The sequence below is a fragment of the Cottoperca gobio genome, chromosome 15 (genome assembly GCF_900634415.1).
Source record: "Cottoperca gobio chromosome 15, fCotGob3.1, whole genome shotgun sequence".
Lineage (NCBI taxonomy): Eukaryota > Metazoa > Chordata > Actinopteri > Perciformes > Bovichtidae > Cottoperca > Cottoperca gobio.
In genome coordinates this window covers 14,103,055-14,124,259 of record NC_041369.1, presented here as the reverse complement: position 1 = coordinate 14,124,259, position 21,205 = coordinate 14,103,055, and the positions used below count along the sequence as shown (strand labels likewise).

Genomic DNA, 21,205 nt, shown 5'->3' with positions numbered 1-21,205 from the left:
TTGTCATCTGTTGGTGTGGTTGATTTGTTAATACATTTAATACATCTAATTTCTCCAATGATTAAAGATCACATTCATCACAGTGTTTTAGTTGGACATAAACAACTTTATTAATATAATTAATGTACATCAATAAGACACCACAGCTTGAGAGTGAGAAATAGCAGTCGTAGTTATACACAAATAACTGTGTCAATAACTATATCAGAACAGTTTTACAAAAAAGATACTATAGTACAACCAAAATATACATGACGAAAATAATAATTAAAATGCTACAGAGACCTGATGTTTGGCAGCATATTTTGTCAATGCTTATTTCTCACCATGACCATGTATCTTGTAAAAACCTATAAGAAAACAAAACGCACATTTGTATTGATACATACAACACATTCTAATTAAAGTAACAATGTCTATTAGAATGGGAGGATAGCATTTAAAGTAGCTGCATGCTGTGACCTACATTACACATATCCCCATAGATATTTTCATAACGTGGTTAAACATAATTAGTCCAGGTTTTGTCGTATTTAATACATGAATATGATTTATTCTGGAGTCACTGACAACGTTTAGACTTTCTAAGGTATAAAACAACTTTGAGGCAGTCAGCTGTTTTTTAACCAATCATGTGTCTACCCACCCACGTACAGGGGTTTCCAACTACTCATGTCCTCCATGATGAGACACCGCCCCCGGTATTTCACTGGACGGTGCTGCTTTCAAAGTCCTATACAAAGATCTGATTTCCGGAACTTAACTTCTATGGGACTGGTATGACGGTGTTTGATCGTTTTTTTCAGATTTTGTTTAACAAACATTGTGCAGAAACAGAGTGAAGTGTATCCTAATAAGAGAAGATAAGATAACATAAGATAAGATCGGATAAGATAAGCCTTCGTTGCAGCAGAAATAGTACAGACAAATAGAGTAAGTAAAATAAAGAGGTGTATAAAACTAATAAAGAATAAAGTAAAAGTAGAAACTATCAATCAAACAATTTCATTTTTCACATCTAATCCTTTAAGGTACAATTGCAGTTAACAAATTACAGGGCAAAAGTGACAGCGGTATGATTAATAGCAGCCAAGTCATAGCTTACATCAGACTAATTATATAATTAAGTAATGATACTTAGTGTTAGAAAGTATATAGAAATAATAGAAAGTAGTTTAATAGTATACATTGTGATTTAACAAAACAGTATAACATATATATAACATAGTACAGTATTATATTGTATGGGATATAGATTAAATGTAGTTGAGTTGGGTAGAACAGAAAATAATGTACTTTTTCTATTTACCTGACATTTGCGCTGAGGTTGTGTTTAACGTTACTTCTAAATGTACGAGAAGGCAGCACAGGTCCACCCGGTGGTGCTGTGATATTGAGAGGTCATACATTTTCGAAAAACAAAGACAGCAAACCAGGTACGTTTCAGTGCCGACTGTATTCACATCATTAAGAAATCTAAATCATAATACGACTTAGTCAACGTTTACTTTGCCTCTATATATGCCCTTTCAACGCTCACTGAAGTGTTAGCATCTGAGTTAGCTTGTAAACTACCTGGCTAGCTTGACGTTAGTTTACCAAGAAAGCACTGAAGTGGTTTGTTTTGATGGGGTGAAAGAGCCGTGTTTTGTCTGTATAACGTAACTTTTGATCTCGTAGGAATTTAACTTGGTTTTATAGTCCTGTTTGAGTATTTCTGTACTCCAGTGTGTGTGTGTTTCAAAGGTATTATCAGCTAGCTTGCTAGCTTGCCTGCAACTGGCTGCGTGTCGTGATTCCCCCAATCCCATCTGTCAACGATGTGTCACGCAATTTCTTTGATCAGCTACTTACAATGTGACTCAATACATCAGTCTGTCGTTGGACGGTTTGACTCTGAGGTTAGGGAGGTTTGAACGGATCAAACCAATCACAACTGTGTTCAGCAACACACTCAACGCTTGTGTCTTTGAATCCTCCCCGACTGTTATCTATTATAAAACTGCAAAATGGATAAAGAAAATAGTTCTGTAATATAATGTTTTCAGATGTTAAGAGGTGGATATGGCATAAGCGCTTTAGGGCTGCTGCTAAATGACTCATACCATACATTTCTGTAATAGTTTAGTGTCTCCTGTGGACAGTACAAAGGTGGAGCTGAAACTGATTATTCGACTCATAGTTGCAGCTTTAGTCATCCTGAGCTTTAGGTGAAGATGTGTAGATTAATCTTGATAATGGAAATCATTGCTAGTTGTTGTTCTAAATGGTGGTTTGTTCAACAGACACAGACACCATAAGTGCTGACCTATATGTCAAGCAGAGTTTGTTGAGTGTAGTCCCTTTTTATCTTGAACTCACAGTCACATCTGTTACAGTATGTTTGAGATAAGCCTCAACTTGGTACATGCTTTCAAAAGAGCCTACAACCTGACAATAAGCCCATGTTACGACCCCGGCTCGGCAAGGGACAAGGGAGTAACATACACCAGATGTTGATGGCAAAATAAGATATATTTATTAAATATGGTGGACAATTTGACAGACAATTGCTTTTAGAACAAAAGGAGGGCTCTTAACACAAGAGCAAATAAGGCATCAAACTAACAAAACAAACTCGGGGTGAAAACTTGATAACAAAACACAAAAAAACAGCGCCGGGGCACCCTAAAGTCTAACAGAAAACGCTGCAAACTTCTCATCAATTAACGAGCCAAAGATAAAACTAGTTCCAACACCTAGGATACAGTACACAGAATTTCAACCAACAATATACGATACTCTAGTATCCACACACACAAGTACGAGGCATGCGGCTGACCACACCAGCAGCCCCGACTGTCGAGCTGGCTTGGCATTTGTAGTCACCGGTCTCTCCAGCGCGCCTCGGATTGGAGAGCCGGAACAGGTGCACACCAATCACAGCCGGTCTTCATCAAGGTGGGAGGAAGAGGTGTCGCTGCAGCCAATCAAGCGGGCGGTGGTCACACATCCAAATCTGCATACCTAAATAGGGACATATTTCTCAAAGTAAAGTATCGTACACAGCACATAACTGGAAACTCTGCATCTCATCCATTGATCCTCTGAAATACTCTCCACTTGGATTTACATGTGAATCCACTATAGATTTGTGTGAATACTACTTAATATGTCTGTTTTTATAGAAAGCCAGGATGTCTGAAGAGCTGCCCCTCAACATAAACATCAAGGAGCCAAGATGGGACCAAGGCTCATTTATGGGGCGCGCCAAGCACTTCTTCATGGTCACAGATCCCAGGAACGTCCTGCTGTCCTCGCAGACTCTGGACGACGCCAAAGTGGTTATGGAGAACTACAGGTAGATGGGCCAGGAGATAAAATGATAGAGTAGGAGTATAACTTATAATGTTAGGGAGGTTGTAGTGGAGCTGAGGCATGAATAGAAATAAGAATTGTGACCAGGTAATGATGTTGCTAGTTTTGCCATTTACACAGAAATGGAGATGTCAATGGGAGAAACATCCTTTCCCTAAAGGGACAGCATCAATCTAATCATTTTGAAGCTTTTACGTGTCTTAAAGTGGATAAATGAGACTACTGCACGTCATCACTCTGAACACAAATCCGCCTTTAGCTTAGTGGTGGTGACGTGAGTCATGTGACCGTAGTGGAGTTTATTTATAGCCCAACGGTAGCTTTTTATTTCTGCCGATTTTTTGAGTTTTTGCCACAGAGCTTATTTTCTGCTATAATACAATCCAATACAATTGATTTTTGTGGAGTGAAACAGTGCGATGCTAACAATCCTTCTCAGCCACCACTGGAACATAATTCTACAAATAGTATTTATACTAATAATATAAGTGTTTCAAATGTTGATCTAGGATTTGAATGTCAACGTTATGAATGAAGCATTAAACTATTTGATTCTGGGGAATGCATGTTTTGTTCATCTTAAAATGCAAATTTGTGTTCCAATGCAAAACAAAAAGAACGGCTGCTTTTTTAAGTATGTGGAAAAGACTAAATGCCTTCACTGTTTTGACTTCTCCAGAGGCGGGATCGTGAAGCCTGGCCTGACGGAGGATGAGCTCTGGAGAGCCAAGTACATCTACGACTCCGCCTTCCACCCCGACACAGGGGAGAAGATGTTTGTGATTGGCCGGATGTCCGCTCAGGTGCCAATGAACATGTCCATCACAGGCTCCATGCTCACCTTCTACAGGTATAGCAGAGGTCTCAATACATGATTTATTGTATTCTAAAAAAAAACTGAAAATGGCTTCACCAAATAAACTAGAAAAATTTAAATAGACTAATATTATGCATGTGATTCAAATGTAACCCTAATGCAGCGCTGCACAAAAATAGAGATTTTAATCCCGGAACTGAGTGAAAATCCTCTTAAAGAATAAATAATATCCCTCACTGCTGAATACTGATAAATCATTGGACAGCTGAGAGGACAGATAAGTCATGTGATGAAACAACACATTGATTAACAACAAAAAGATTAATTCCAATTCATAAATGTGTTAATCAGTGTAATAGTTTGAGATATTTAGCAAGTGAAAATCAGCTGACTACAGATTTTGAAAAGTGTTTTTATTCAGTTTCAGTCAGACTAAAGCAACAGCCAATCACATAACAGCTTGGCTCTGTTTGTCTGGAGAGACAGATTAAAAAGAGAAAAGAGACATTTTCTAATAAAAGCTGCTGAAATGTGATGAAAATAACCTGCAATAAACCCTGTTTTTACAAAGACAAGCAGGATGAATCTGATAATAGTGAGAGTGATAAATAAAATGTGTTGCATTATTTCACAAATGCATTGGTAATGCTGTATATTTTTTCTGTATTTATTTTTCATTTCATGATGTCTTATGAACTTATTTAATATTGAACAGTTTGAACCTCCAGATTTTACATCATCAGAAGGTTATTACTTCTGTATCAATGGGTTGGCAGTTATCTACCAGGGTGTCATTCTTGCATACTACCACTTGAGGGCGCCAACGTTTGAATTTTGAAATTCTACACATGGTGGCTTTAAAGATAAGGCAAGACAGATTGTTCATCGAAGAATGTGCAAAAGACTTGTAGGTTTATCTGTACCGAGTGATTCTAAAGACCAAATCCTAAAGGGACAAAGTATAAATGCCGTATGTTTCATTTGTTAATGTGTGACTTGTCTTGACTCGTCGGACACAACCTAACAAGCAGCAGAAAAAAGAAAAACATCTCTAGCTAGTGTTTTTGTAGTTTGCAATGCTCTATCAACACATCTCTTCAGCCTATGCATCCCAGCTCCAAACTGTTGGGTTGACTCATAATGTTGCAGTGTGAAATAAGTAATGATTGAGTGCACATGCAGTGAGCTTAATACAACAAATATCCCAGACTCTTTCTACAGTGGAGACAGGTCAGGAGAACAGCGCACACAAACGTCTAATCTAGTATTTTTCATGCTCTACTGTGGCACCCTACTCTTTCACTGCAGTTCCTGAAAGTGTACACTCTGCAAAATCTCACTTCCTCAAACACTGTGGTTGTCCCCTCGTGTTTACAGGACTACACCAGCAGTGGTGTTCTGGCAGTGGGTTAACCAGTCCTTCAACGCTGTCGTCAACTACACCAACCGCAGTGGAGATGCCGCCATGACCGTGAAGTAGGGAGGACTTCTCTCACTTCACATCCACTCTAGATCATTCCTGTCCTTCCTCTAAACTAGTGTCTATAAGGAGGCTGTGGGAGCTGCTGTCCTCTCCGCTTCCCTCGCAGCGGTATTATGTTCCGCTGTTAAGCATGTTCAGCCCCATGTCACCATGCGCCCATGCTGACATAGGTTATATGCTCCCGTCCCGGTTGATGTCAGGTCAACGTGGCTGTGCATACTCTTTTTTTTAATTTTGTCATCCTTCAGACGGTGCAGAGATGCATCAAATGCATGCATGTATGAAGAATAGTGTGTTGCCCTTTAGGACATGCACATTCATGTATTAAGGATACATGTTATAATATCTTCCTCTGTATTATCATTTTTGTGAGGATGTTCTTGTTTTTTAACCTTTGCATATTCACCCATAGCATGCATTTGCACACGTACTTTAAATGTGTCACTTTAGTGTTGATAGATTCTCAGCCAGAGACACAGACTTCATGTACTGTAGCAGAAGTCAGCTATTTATGTTGCGTGACATGATGTAATATGCGTCTAATCTGTCTCTTCACAGTCAACTTGGTGTGGCCTACGCCAGTGCTACTACTGGAGCTGTGGTCACTGCCCTGGGATTCAAGGCTCTAGCTTCGGTAATGCCCGTAGCTCAAGTGAATGAACAGATGAAATAAAACAAAGTAGTTTATATTAGTGCGGAGATTTGTTTTCTGAATTTGTTTCTGATTCTGCATCTCTTCAGCGTCTCCCTCCGATCGTCAGCCGGTTTGTCCCCTTTGCTGCTGTTGCTGCTGCTAACTGTATCAACATTCCCTTCATGAGGCAGAGGTGAGCTCTTCAAAGTACAAGCCAAAGACCTCTGCTTTGGTCACTCAGGTCAGGCGCTTTTAGGAACTGTGACGGCTGCTCTACATGACTTCTGTTTTCTTCCAGGGAGTTGAAGTACGGTATCCCTGTGATGGATGAGAACGGAAACCGGTTAGGAGAGTCCCCCAATGCTGCCAAGCAGGCCATTGTGCAGGTGGTAGTGTCAAGGATCGGCATGGCAGTGCCAGCAATGGGTAATGTCAACATTATATCTACTGTTTTTCTACTCTAGGTTTTCTATTACTGTATTTGTGGATGTAAAACCATACAGTAGTGGATGGCATGAGAAATTAAATGATTTCACTGTTAGACGCATACTAAAGCATTATTATTTATTATACTATTTGGTTTTATTTGTTTCACTGCTATTTTGAGTAGATTTAAGGTAATGTTTTGTTAATTATAAAGTATTAAGCTCAGGCTTCAGACTACATCTTTTGTTTTTGTTTTCGGTGAGAGAATATAATGTTTCATTTTTTATATAATCATTTAGAAATATTTAACCATTTTCACAACTGCACGGTCAATGTTTTGTATTGTGAATAAATGACCGGCAAAAATAACTAAAATGTAATAACGAATACTAACCTGTGAGATTTCCTTTCATGAAACCTGTTTTCTTTTTCTACAGCCATTCCCCCGGTTATAATGAATGCTCTGGAGAAGAAAGCTTTCATGAAGGTAGGCAGGCTGCATGCATGACTGCCATACTGTTGTCGGTGGATTTACAGGGTCTGCTGATGTCCCGTCACATTCCACAAGTTACTTTGAATTCTTTATGGACATGCAGACAAACATGTCAAATATCCACCTGGTCTGCCTGATTGACTGCAGTAATAACCTTCTCTGACTTTGTCTCCTTGTAGCGGTTCCCAATTCTAAACGCTCCAATCCAGGTTGGGCTCGTCGGTCTATGGTAAGTAAGACACGCAGTAGTATCTATGGTGTCACTTTTAATGGACTCTATTATCTGTACTTAAAAAAAGGAATGAGTCACACCGCCTAAAAACCTACTCTCTGTGTCTGGTTTACAGCCTGGTGTTTGCAACTCCTCTGTGCTGCGCCCTCTTCCCACAGAAAAGGTGAGCAGCCACATCTCTCTCTCTGGGGAGGAAAAGGAGGTTATACTTGTTCATGCAGTCTTGCCTAAAGTGTAGCAGCGTTTTAATGGTGCTCAACCATCTCTTTGTAGCTCTATGAGTGTGAGCGGGCTGGAAGCAGATCTGCAGGAGAGGATACGACAGAACAGTCCCAACACCACCACCGTCTTCTTCAACAAGGGCCTGTAGGACCCGCCAACACATCTCCACACACACAAGACATGCAGACACTCACACATGTACACACACATATGTTGTCCTGTGGGCACAAGTAGGGGGGGGGGAACAAAATGTATTTATGCTTCTTTTTGGTTGTTCTTGTCGTGGGTCCTGCTCCATTTAAATAAATGAAAAATGTAACTGCACAGAGCTGCTCCAAGTGTAACAGTGGAGGGTTAGGGAGTCTATTGGTCAGAATGAACTGAAGGGAAAACAATAACACTTTAAGAAGGAAACTCACTGACGGTTCTCTCTGTACAAACATGGCACTCCTTAGAAAGGAAAAACTGAACAGATATATTTTTTTTTATCGTGGTGTGTTTCCTGTCTTCCTTTGGTCAAAACTGCCTATAGGGTGGCAGTTCATGAAGTCACTGCTTTGTGTTTCACTCACCAATATTTCATGTTGCATACAGGTCCGCGCAAGTTTTAAGTCCTCGGGTAAATTATTCGTAACTCAAGTTTATAATGGAGGCTTGTAAGTCACGCCACTTGTAATTGCTTCTGAATGTCAAAACATCAATGTTTTGCCTTGTGTCTCCCTTCATTTAGATATCCTCTTTCCATTTCTTTCCTAGTCAGTGTTGCGATAATCCGTTTTGAAGTTATATATTAAGTGATACTATGACTATTCTTGCCACCAAGTAATTTCCATCTTGTAGTTCTTGTAGTACTGGAAAAACCAGCGTTGATTAGCTCAGAATAGTCTCTTAATAGTTCAGCCGTTGATGAATACGTTTCTCTTTTGTTGTACTCATTGTTACCCGGTGCAGCTTACTCTATTCAACTCTCCTTTAAGTGTACTTATACCCCTTACTTATACTTTTATATATATATATATATATATATATATATATATATATATATATATATATATATATATATATATATATATTGATTTTTTATATATATATATAGTTTGTTTATATATATATAAACAAACTACTTCTGTTGCTATCTTTTGTGGCATAATATTGAAATATTTGATTAGTGTAGTGCTTGTTTGGTGGTTGTCAGGTGGAGGACTTTGTTGTGTGTCTCCGTGTTGTTGCTAAGATGATATGATGTGAGTGTTGCCCTTTCTGTGTTTTAAACAGTCACGTGCAAAAGGTGGATGTGTTGCTGTTTTCATGTGAGAACTTTGTAACTCAGATTTAGTTGGTTTTAATATCCGCACTTGAACCGAAAGATTGTGTGAGCGGGTTAAAAGAAGAAGTCAAAACTCTCAATTGAAGTCGGAGTCGCAGGGTTTTTATGTGCAACGGCGAGCTAGCCATCTGCAAAACTGCCGTTCTCACCAGAGCTGTTGATGTCCCATTGTACCAAATGGAAGTAGCTATTGTTGCGTGACAAAATCAAAAATACTAAATGCTTATTACAGGGCAGTGGGTAACTGTGCACACTGGTTGTTGTTGCTTCGTTCGACAGTTTAACTGACTTTGAGCTTCTCTGCTGAGTTGGCCGAACACATGACTGTCCAGTGTGGTTAGACAGTGATGACGGTGTACGTGAGGACATATCAGATGAAATGATCCCAGTGTCATCTGTCTGGATTATGCAAGAATATATATTTTTCTTGGATATACTTATAAATATATATATATGATGTACAATATATGGAGCACATATGCATGAGGAATTTTAGAGATTTTAACTTCAAGGTGAGCCTCTGTCAGTGAATCCACCAGAAGGCCCCCACATATGCAACGGAAAACAATTTGAGCTGCTTGTATTGCAGGCGCACTGAGGAGTTTGCTGCGACTGACTTTGAGCGAGTGCACCTTTTTTTTTTTTTTAGGGCTAATGAGTCCTCAGATTAGAGGAGGCGGTCTTCGGGTGGGATTTAATTTGATACACAGTCATAGATTACCAACTATGATTCAATGTTTGTGTAAAGGGACGTTTTGTATAATGTTGGTCAAAGAAAACTAAACCCAACAGTAAGATTGTACAGAGCGTGTTCACACCTCCATCAAGCATCTGTAGTCAGTTTCTGACTAAAGTAAACTGATTGTTGGGACTGTAGCAACTGCACAACTCATAACTACAGAAATACACAATGATTGTGTTTATGTGAGAGAGTTTAATCCCAAAGTGCTATCAGATCATTTTATAAATGCGTACTATGATATGACTCCCCACTCATTTTGGAATGAAACTCTTCTTTCAACTTTTATGCTCCATTGTCATTCATATTTCCATACAAACACTTGACCCCCAGACGAAAGCTTCTGTTTCTGTAACACTGAGACATGATCACATGCACTGCAGGACGGTGTTTCGGCGTTAGCATCACTACTGTATTCCAATAGTTGATACCATGGCTGCATCATTAAGACATAGTTGTGTGTTGTGTTTGGGGTGTTTTCCTACAGAGGGTGAACCTGCACTATATAACCTTTGCTGTGCTGCTGTGCTGCTGTAGGTGCTTAGTTGGATCTGTGTTGCTATTTAAAGGAGCATTTTAAACATTGAAGATTGTATTTGTTTATGGTGCTGGATGATGGTGAGTGAACTATGGTTACTGCTTATTAGTCATTCATTCATTGTCTGGCAGCTTTCTTTGCTCGTAACCAAGTAGCTTTAGCTTCTGCTTTTATTTTTATTTTGTGTTTTTTCTTCTCTTGGAGTTATGGCGCAAAAGTGTCAAGAACAAAACTGGAGGGTTTCAGTCGGAATTTAAATGCATTTGTGAACATGTATCTCCGCTTGTGACTGCACTGTTCCACCGTAACATGTCGCACCAATAGATCTAGCCAAAGATGAGAGTGAAGTGTGTAGCTTTTAAAGTTTTCGTTTCAGCTTTAACGTGCGGACCTTTCGCCGGGCTTTTCTCATGCAAAGACATGTTTTCAGCTGTTTTGTTTTGTATTCAGAAATGGTCCTCAACTGTCGGTGTGACTCAACAGCACACCAAATGATTCAAGAACATTGAAAAGCATCATTAACACAGAGTGAAGCTATAAATCAATTTGACTAACATTACAATAAAATCTCATAAACATGAATTTTTGGCGTTCTGGTTGAAAACCTGCTCATTTATAACTTTAGTTGTACATGCCATGAAGAAAATGTCAAATATTTGCAAACTGAAGGCACAAATGTAAAGACAATCCATTGTTACACTTCATGAATGTTTTGGTTGTGTCAAGTACATGCGACGTACACACATGTAGTCCTGGTGCACAGTGTTTTCTCCCTCTATTTTGTATTGTGTTGAAATATATTTCCGTGATGTGGAATGTATTTTACTCAGAACAATAGAATAAAATATGTAACGTGAAAGTCAAAATATGTCTGCTTAATTTGACGTTATTAAATATTGTATATTTTAAATGTTTTTTTTAATATAGTTGTCCTGCTTGTGAGGAGAAAACCACAGTTCTGATCTGATAAGGTTTGTTTCTTCAACAACTGGGAAAGTAGAGATCAGATCAATCAGATAAAGTTGAGATTAAACTGTGTCATGAGTTGTTACAGTATGTTTTGCACACACACGCACCCCCAACCAAGGAAATATTCAGATTTCGGAGGATAAAATAATTCCCAGGATGAGTGATTTAAATGTGATAACTGGAGAATTGTTACTGACATGTTTAGATCCATCCCAAGCTTTCAGGATATTCTCTCTATGGCTATAATAGATTCATGGTTGAAATAACTGTCACATTTATTTACCAGAAAAATGTGTTGACAATACAAACTAGTTTTAGCTACTGGCAAAGAAACAGGATTTGATTAATAAACCTTTGGATTATTGATCTAATTTAAGGGAAAATGGAGTGTGTAATTGAACTTTTAATGGATTTGCTATGTTCATGAATCGGACACAAACGGGACCAACTCTGAATTCTGTCTCATGAAGGTTTTAATTATTTTTGAAACACTTAAAATCAGAATAATCTTTAGTCTAGTCAAATGATTTAAAATGCATGTTTTACCATCTGAAGAAAACCAAACAAATTGTATGTACCATGATTATAATGGAGGACGCAGAGAACCTAAATACTAGCGTACTAATTTAAAACAGCAAACATCCGGTTATACAGTCCAGTTACTAAAAATGAATATACACCAGCCAGCCAATCAGAATCCAGAATGCTCTGTCTAAAATATTTGTGCTGGAAATACAAAGACATCAACTAGAGTTGGTAGAATCTATTGTTGCCCCAACATACAGTTGAAATCTTAAAATAATAAACACACAGGAGCACAGTGATGGTGATGAGGTTCTTTATTTTTTACTTTTATTTTCACCTACAAACACTCAACATGGCGACAGTGGCTAAGCCTGTACGTGTTTGAGCATCAAACCTGCTCCTCTCAATGTTGAGTTTGGATTCAAGTTGTCATTATCACACACACAGGCTGCACACACACTCGTCCGCCATGTTGGAGGCCCATTGAGGTGCCTGACTAGGAGAAAAGAAAACTAAGATAACACATAACAGACAGCTAATAGAATAATTCATCAGATGTGTAATAGAGACTTTAGATTGATTCATGTGGTTCTCTAAAAGGCCGCTTTCAAGTGGCTTTAAATGTAATGGTTGATGTACCTGAAATGAAAGTGCTGCCTTTAATTACCCGTTTTTAATACCCGTCTCAAAAACCCTAACTTCTTCTAGTCTTAAACAGGAATAATCAGTGATCCTCTGATAATATTGGCTCCGTCCTGCATTTCACAGATCCACTTTCGTAACCAACGGTAAATTAATGTGCAAAACACAGAGGTATATTAGACAACGCAAACAGACTTCATAGTCAGTCATCATAATATCAATGTTTAATTGTAGTGTAATTCTAGTTTTGATCTAAATACAGTGTACCTTTGTTAAATGCCATTTGATTTAGCAAAACATGTATATATATTATTTACCTGCCACAATTTTCTTAACAGCCTCTAAAACATCTGCAATCTCTACTTTATTGCCAAACTCCTTCTCACGGTGTTCCAGGAGAATCCCCTGCAAAAACAACATGCCGTTAAAACACAGTTTCATCAAGCTCTATTCAGCCACATCTGCTTGTGCAGTCCAGATGTTTGCTACGCTCACCTGGTCTCCTGCTCCGATGACAAACACTCCCCCCAGGATGAAGCCCTCGCCGTGCATGTTGCCCTGGTAACCGGACCTCCAGGCCCGCATGAAGTTCTGCCACACCCCGAGGCGAATGAACCCCAGACCACCCATCTTCCTCTGCAGTGGGCCGTAGAAGCTTTTCTGCAATCACACCGTTTAGTTTTAGTCAGCCTAATCAAGGTTTACATCTCACAAGGATTTCCAGTAATGTGAAGAATGTATTTCCTTGCCAAAATTGCTTTCTCACCTCATTTGTCAACTCTCAAGTTTCCCCTCGGATCCTTCTGTTACTGCATGAATGCAGTAACAGAAGGATCAATATCTAGTTCTCAACATATGTGACTCACTTATCCAGCAATAACTAATGATTAAAAGCCTATTCCCCATAAAAGATCAAGAGAAACCGTCAAGTAACAGGTTTGGACGGGTCGACATTACCAGTGTGTGCTGCAGGGGTCCTAGTCTTTTTCTGTCAAGGAATGAGATTGTTTTAACTGCTTAGACACGCTGACAGGAGTGTGCATGCTTCGAACCTGTTCATCTATGTAGATGTCCCCAGCGAAGTGCAGTCTGAAGTCCTGGATCTCTGTGCCGACGTTCTCCTTCACGACAGCGACCAGAGGGACCCCGAGCTCTTCCAGCTGGGGCTTCAGAGAGGACAGCTCAGAGGCCTCCTACACAGAAAGAGAGATTATACCATCAGGGGAAATATTACTCACGTGCACTGTATAGGTTTCAACTTCATGTAACACCCTCTGCTCTGTAATTCAGAAACATTTTGCATCACCTCTCTGCACAAAAATCATCCAGGTCGTCGTACGGCTATGACCACAGCCCCGTTCTTGTCCCACAGGCTCTTTGCTTTGATGACGTTGTCCTCTGCAGACAAAACAAGAAGAAAATGTTTCTAAAACAAGGCTCCAATCTGACCTGTCTCTGACAAAAAGAAAGCACAAGAATGTCATGGGTTGTACTGCTGCAAGAATTCAATAAAGCCATTGTTTGGAAGATAAAAGATGCAGCCTTCAAATGGAGAAAAAGCTAAATATTTATGTACATTAATAACACAGTAACTCCACCGTAGCTTCAGACAAAGACCTCAACAGTGATCTAATCTGTAATACTGGCAGATTTGAGAAAGCAGCTTTGCATTAAATGTTGCACAAAACCTCATTCAGAGCATGTACAATGCAGGAAGTGGCTGATTCTGTGCTGATGTAATGTTAATTCTCCTCCTAATGGGTTTAACAGCTGGTTTAAGACAAACAGACATTATTATAGCCAGCCAATCAGAAAGTCTACTTACCATCTATGGTGGAGCGCAGGTCAGCCGCTTCAATGTTCTCCAGCGATGCCTGTGCACCTTTTGACAGACACAGATCTGTGTTGGCCAGCAAGATCCCAGCGAGCGCAGCTCCGACAGCCCCAAGCCCCAACGACCACATCCCCATCCCGAACAGCTCCCCCTCCAGCCCAGAAACAGAGGACAACACTGCAGCACAAACGGAACAACACAAGTAGAGAAATGTGTCATTTGACATAATAATTTTTTTACATTCTAGTCGTTGATCCATCCCTTTTCTTTCACATTGCCTTTGCAGCTGAGCTGTTAAATGTGTACACTAGTGTTTCTACTGTATATCTGCATGTCCTCTTTCACTCAAATGTCTTACTCAAGGAAAACTCAGACCTCAGACCTCCCTGAGGCCAAGACAACAAGACCCAGCTTGCAGATGTTGTCTTTTGAGCGCAGTGATTTATCAGTGTCACTTTACTCTCATCTAAAGTTCATCCATGAGACTAAGCTCACATACTTACTAAGGAGATGGGATGCTGATGCTATTCACAGAAGGCAGTTCGTTTTTTGGGGGGCATTTTTGCTTAAAAAAAAAAAAAGTAATAGTAGCACTAGTTTACCAAAACATTTTAAAAAGCTTGAAAAATAAAATCAGTACATTATAAAATTATTATGTCTACTTTCATAACACTCTTTAGTGTCAGGACGATCTGTCACTCCAGCACAAAGTGGGTGTAAAGCAGGGAAAACTGTGCACAGGTCACGGCTTTGTTTCTACAACACGCTTGAATATTTGGGTTATGGGAACAGCTGGCTGTGTAGGCAGTGAAATATGTCCTTGCCTGAAGCGGGCTTGTTTGGGTCAGGACTGGCTTTGGCTTTACTTTGGTGAAACAGAGCTGTCTGGGTTCTTAGAAAGTGGGGCCTGGCTGTGGTGGAGGGCTGGCTGCTCATGGTAGCGCTCCCCAGAGAGAGGGCAGAGCAGCACAGGGACAGTCTCCACCTCAAAGCTGTCGGACGCCTGGACAGAGCCAGCATCGGGAACGTGGAAAAAGTCTGACCCTCTGACTACAAACACCCTCAAGATTTCACTGAAAGAAAGAAAGACAAGTGTTTTCCGTTTCAGAGACAATACAATCCACCTCTTCTGCAAAGCACTACTTTCAAGAAGGCTGTATTTGATTTCACAGATTTAAGAGAGAGAAATACCTTGAATCTTTATTCATGATAAGACTGCCCAGATAAAATGTCATACCAACCATTAAACAAGTTTTATCGGAATGTATTACTCGCCCTGCAGATTTCAAAATGAAAGTACGATAAAAGCATGAAGTATAAAAAATGTGATTCTTATCTAAATAATCTTACTGGGGTATGACTTCTCCATTTGCAAACAAACTTCCTATTATTGCATATCAACAACATATATTGTTACACATCAATTACAGTGAAAACACAAAAATCAAAATCAGTTTACAGTGTATGCTACATCCTGCACTGAGAATTATACATGACCAGTATTGCAGATATTACACAAGAGAAATATGACTTTAAGTTCAAAAAGGACCAAATCTACATTTAGTCTATACCCAATTGAAAAGTAAGACGGTAATATACTAACTTGTCTCCATGTCCAAAATGCGAAGAAATACTTATTCTCCTGGGATTAAGCTCATACAGTTTCATACAGTAAAGCACCCAAACAAATGTGAGCTCTGACAAGTAACTACAGGAAAGACATGAGGCTGAAAAACAAGATAACAGCAGCAGCCAATAGAGACAGACGCCTGCAACTCAAGGAAGTCTAGATGTCTTGGATGTGTCTGCAGAGCAAGCAGTAAGAGCAGCTGTAAACACTAACAAACCCCAATTAGTAATACTTGTACTTAGTTGTTGATTTAGTTTCTATTCATCAAATGCTTAACAAAGCTGCCCTTTTAAAGCTTTTTAATATTGTCCAACATACCTAACTCAATGTCATTAATGGGCTATTATTTGTATATGAGGCCTAGTCTAGCAGCTGTGTGTAGTTGTGCGATATCCTATTTCCTGTTTGTTCTGTATAATAGAATAAAAAAAGTTTTAAATGACAGTAACTTTGAATACAGGACATTTACTTGTAACTTGTCATTTTTAATTACTTTGCTAATTTTACTTTCACCACTGCTGCCAATAGACTAGCCGAAGTAAAGTCACTACAATAGCTAAAACAGTAACTGCCCTTTTAGCCCGCGCGAAGACAGCAAATAGGGCAGATAATGAATCCTCATACTACCAATGTGTAATCAATGACATTACCTAATGGCTATGCATATTACACTTTAAATTTTAACCGAATAGGATTAAGATATTTCTAAATGTGTGAGAAGCCATGGTGACGATTACATAATCAATACATACTTTCAGTGTCCTACAAAGTTCCTGTGGCTAGTTACTGTTGGCACGGTCACGGTGACAGTAACGGCTGTGTCAAGGCAAACGGTCAATGAATTAGCAGTTAGCAAAGAGTTCAGCCCTTGGTTCATTCAGTCTGGCCCTGGAGCTAGCATAGCTTCCTGACGCAAGTGCACCTGTTCCGAAGCTGTCGCTGTGATATATAATTAATGGAGTCGTTTTTTTTAATAAAGGCACTCTCACCTGAACCAATGAAGCGATAAGCAGCGTCTCTCTCAACCGACCGTTTTGTAAACAACAGATTTCGGCGCAGGCGTACTAATCAATCCACGGTGCAGGGAAACTAATCGAGCAAGATGGCCGACGTAGCAGATTTGACCTTTGACCCATGACTTTGACATGAATCTGTGAGAAGCAAGACACGGGAAATACAAGATATACTAAGACTCATCGTCAGCCCTATCAAGTTAAAGGTCTTTCCACCCAAACAACCATCAAGATGTACTATGAGTATATATACATACATCATATATATATATATATATATATATATATATATATATATATATATATATATATATATATATATATATATATATATATATATATATACACACATACAATTTACTTTTGAGTTACTTTACTTCAGTATGTGATAAATATGATTTGTTTTAGAACAGTATTATAAATGGTAAAATGAGCTCCACCATATATATATATAAAAATAAATATATATATACTCCTATAGTTTATATATATTTCTGTAGTTATTGTATTAGTATTTCCATAAACTTCAGTATTTTCCAAAGTTAATGGAAATACTAAAGTTAATACCTCAAAAGTGTACTTAAGTACAGTAGGCTACTTAAGTAAAGGTAGGGAAACACCGGACGGTCTTGTGTGAGGGATGTCAGGGAGAGAAGATAGTGGAGCATGTAGCTTTGAGTTGTAGGGGGAATGAGATGCAGAGCGAGATGATGAGGAATAATCAAAGGGAATTAGGGGTGCAGAAATTCACATTGAAAGGATGTCTGAGCATGGGTGAGAGAGCACATGTCAGGGTACTGTTATCTTTCTTATGGACACAGTTTTTATACGATATGATGGATAAGCAGAGATGGATGCCAACCGTCATAAAACAAGAAGACAATTGAAAACAAAATACACAGACAGGTACATATGTAGATAATCTTTCTGTAATCATTAGTGTTTTATTACATGGCAAACACAAAATGTGTTTAATCACTCTAACGGTTCAATCTCCCTCATGTCAGGCCAAGACTGTCTTGTTAATAGTGGTACATCTGGGTGTGAGCATCAGAGCTGTTCTCTCAGCAGAGTTTAGAAACAAATCTTCATTAAAACACACAAAAGACCATCACATTACCAAGACCAGAAGTGCAGACAGTGGGTCAATAAACAGTTAAAGTGGCACATTTTAACCACATAGTTGTTACACACATCAGCAAAAGGGGAATTAAATTAAATTTACAAATACAACATGAGTGGAGCACAGCATGTTAGTGGCTATGTTGTGGTGTAGAGAAAACTCCTGGGTTAATGATTACAGACATGCAATAGGAAACATGTTGCAACCATTATTACATAACGCCTCACTAACAAACAGTCCATTCATTCACATATTTAAGGTCTATCTTGCCATGTCGTCTTGCATTTTGCGAGCTGTTGTGAGTACTGCCAGCATATTCACTTTATCCCCAAACTCCTTCTCGCGGTGCTCCAGTAGAATACCCTGGGAGGAGGGAAAAAACACGATCATAACCCATTAAAACCTTCAGATACACTTGTCGGAGAATATTTTTTCTGTAAATTACTGCCTACCTGATCTCCAGGCCCAATGACGAAGACTCCACCCAGGACAAGTCCTTCACCTCTTAGGTTTCCCCTGAAGCCCCTCCTATAGGCCCGCCAAAGGTTCCTCCACACGCCAACACGCAGGAACATGGAGAGAAACATCCACCTCTCTTGAGGGCCGTAGAAATTTCTCTATGAGAATAATATAATAGCAGTTTAATGTCTTAAATTATGTAACCCTCCATGTTTCCCCTAATATCTTAAAGCCATGGTTAAAAGCAAACCTTCTGATCCACGTAGACCTTCCCAGAGAAGAACTTCTTGAAGCAGTCCAGCTCCTTGCCACGGTTTTCTTTGACCACGGCAAATAGAGGGACTTCAAGATGCTGCAGCTGGGACTTCAGAGAGGACAGCTCAGCAGCTTCCTGGAGAGGGAAGGTCAGAGATAATCAACAGCATGGATGAAAGTTAACCACTTAGGTGACTATAAAGTTCTTATTATTGATACACATAAAAGCATGTTATTCCGTACCTCTCTGCACAATAATCATCCAGGTCGCCGCACAACCATGACCACAGCTCCGGTCTTCTCCCACAGAGTTTTGGCCCTGTGTCGCTCATGGACTGAACGAGACAAAAGAGCGTTATCGAATCTCACTGATTCTTCTTCATGAGGCAAGTTTATTTGTGAAGCCCATTTCAGCAATAAGGCAATTCAAAGCATAAAACATCCAAAACATTGAGAAAAAGAGAAAAATAAACACATAATAAAAGGAAATTTAAATAGAAATAAAAACATTAAAAGGCCAAGAAGGGATAATGAGGGAGTCCATTAACTAACTATCTTGTCTGTTGGCTGTTTTGGCCAGCTAGGAGGATTGTGTGCTATCATACATACTCTCAAGTTGGATTGTGCGAGACAACAGGTTTGTATCAATCTATCGTGATTATAAGAAGTTCAAAGGGTTTTTTAGTACAACAGTCCCTCTTTTTTGGTTTCCCAGTGTTTCCTTGTTGAGCTCTAATGGAGCAAAAGGGCATTTTGGATAAAAAATCTGTAACTTTGCAGTGCAAAATTACAGTAATAGATTGTGTTGTGTTCCTGTTTTAGCACTCACCGCCTCCAGTGGTCTTCAGTTCTGTGTCCTCCAGCACTTCTAGGTTGGCCCATGCTGTTTTTGTCTGGAACCAGTCTGTGAATGAGCTGATGAGCTCTGCAACAAACAGGCTCACCGCCATCAGGACCGTGGTCACGCTCACCATGACCCTAAACTGGCCCCCTACAAAGAAAACATAGAACTTTTAACAATACTAAGATGTTTTTACCTTATCAGTCAGATCACTTTAGCGTGGCTATTTATATCTTTACACAGCTAAACATGTGCGCTCATGCATGCTTTGGTCATTTCTTTATCTAATCGGAGATTTCCTGCTTTTCTGTTTTATATCATATACAACTGAACATCTTTGGAGTTTGGACTAACACAACAAGACATTTAAAGACATCACCTAGGACTTTAAGAAACCTGGTTAGACATTGTTCCCTATTTCCTGACGTTTTATAGCCCAAACAATGAATCGGTTAATTTAGAAAGTAATCTGCAGATTAATCACTAATAAAAAACATATTTGTCTTTGTTGTTCAGAAAGCAGGAATACACTGTTCCATGTGACCGCTTGACACTTAGATTAACAACATAAAGAGTTCCATATATTAACAAAAGACAAATGCCAGTTAGATTAAATAATCTAGTTTTTAATGGTTTAATAATAAACTTTTGTTAATATACAATTTGTCAACCAAAAATGTGAAAATGTGATACTCACCAGACCGTGCCTCGCTGCTAATGTGGAGGAATCTGATGTTTGCAACCAGCCCCTTAAGCTGACTAAACTCCAATCAGTCCAATCCCGGTGAAAGCCTTGCTTATGTGAACGTAACATGACAGGAATTCCTCAAAGACGGCTGTGAAACAAGGCTCAGGTTGAGCTGAATCCTCGGTGCCAGGTTCAGAGTGGTGCAGAGTGGAGCTCACATCACAAAGCTACATAACAGTCATTTGGAATATTTATTGAAGCAGTTATGTTGCCTTGATTATGTTCAAGCTGTTAACATCCATCAATATAATAAAAAGCATCTCTAATTCAGTATTTGAGTACGATACCTATATGCACAAGTCTCCTGATCTTTTTAGTTAAATTAATGAACACCAACATTTTTATTTATTTAAACTGCTGATATACAGTCGGTGGAGAGCATAAAAAATGTCTTTATAAGATTTGGCTTTTTATTATCTCTTCAGGTCTGTAGCTGCAGAGGTCCTGGGACACTCCAGCTGTTATGACTGAAATATCCCAGGGCCCAAGTCGACGTCTTCCAATTGCTTGTTTAATCCAATCATCAAATCCAAAGATATTCAGTTTACTATCATACGTGACAAAGTTCACCATCAAATCCTCACAGAGGCTGCTTCTTTTCTTTTTTGAATAATGACTAAAATGATTAACATTTAAATAGATGCTGACTTATTAACTAAATCTAATGAAAAATGCATGATTAGATAATACGTCATCTGACCCGTACCAAATTACTGAAGAATCTTCGTTATACACATCTTCAAAAACACCCTATTTTTTTTACCCCTTTTTTACAGCCATCACCAGTGGAGATAGCAGCTTTATAAAAGGAGCCATTGATAAAACCAAACAAAAACAGAGTCCACCCCAGTACTGTGTAGTTAAGGAGCTTCAAGGTGAGAGGAGTGTGTGTGAAGGA

The 21,205-nt window shown here is 39.1% G+C and overlaps 2 protein-coding genes and 1 pseudogene across 6 annotated transcripts; 1 reads left to right on the top strand and 2 right to left on the bottom strand.

Annotated features, from left to right (window-relative positions):
• The first annotated feature begins 1,355 nt into the window (after positions 1 to 1,355).
• On the top strand, positions 1,356 to 8,662 carry sfxn3 (sideroflexin 3). Its single transcript, XM_029450551.1, has 11 exons — positions 1,356 to 1,436; positions 3,168 to 3,340; positions 4,037 to 4,207; positions 5,552 to 5,650; positions 6,216 to 6,291; positions 6,399 to 6,484; positions 6,590 to 6,717; positions 7,155 to 7,204; positions 7,390 to 7,439; positions 7,558 to 7,605; positions 7,716 to 8,662. The coding sequence occupies exons 2-11, from the start codon at positions 3,177 to 3,179 to the stop codon at positions 7,810 to 7,812; spliced, it is 969 nt and encodes a 322-aa protein (XP_029306411.1). The 5' UTR covers positions 1,356 to 1,436; positions 3,168 to 3,176; the 3' UTR covers positions 7,813 to 8,662.
• A 3,396-nt stretch (positions 8,663 to 12,058) lies between these two features.
• Positions 12,059 to 16,980, bottom strand: LOC115020432 (peroxiredoxin-like 2A). 5 transcript variants are annotated; one of them, XM_029450466.1, is made up of 7 exons: positions 16,858 to 16,980; positions 15,063 to 15,311; positions 14,230 to 14,415; positions 13,711 to 13,802; positions 13,457 to 13,597; positions 12,900 to 13,064; positions 12,059 to 12,809 (listed from the first exon to the last, which is right to left on the bottom strand). In XM_029450466.1, exons 2-7 carry the CDS (start codon positions 15,256 to 15,258, stop codon positions 12,714 to 12,716), a joined length of 876 nt encoding a protein of 291 aa, XP_029306326.1. In that variant the 5' UTR covers positions 15,259 to 15,311; positions 16,858 to 16,980; the 3' UTR covers positions 12,059 to 12,713. The 5 variants fall into 5 exon arrangements, with proteins under 5 accessions (XP_029306326.1, XP_029306328.1, XP_029306329.1 ...); XM_029450468.1 differs by lacking the exon at positions 16,858 to 16,980 and adding an exon at positions 16,621 to 16,827; XM_029450469.1 differs by lacking the exon at positions 16,858 to 16,980 and adding an exon at positions 15,842 to 16,074.
• Positions 16,981 to 18,056: 1,076 nt separating this feature from the next.
• On the bottom strand, positions 18,057 to 20,313 carry LOC115020433 (peroxiredoxin-like 2A; annotated as a pseudogene).
• Positions 20,314 to 21,205: the final 892 nt, after the last annotated feature.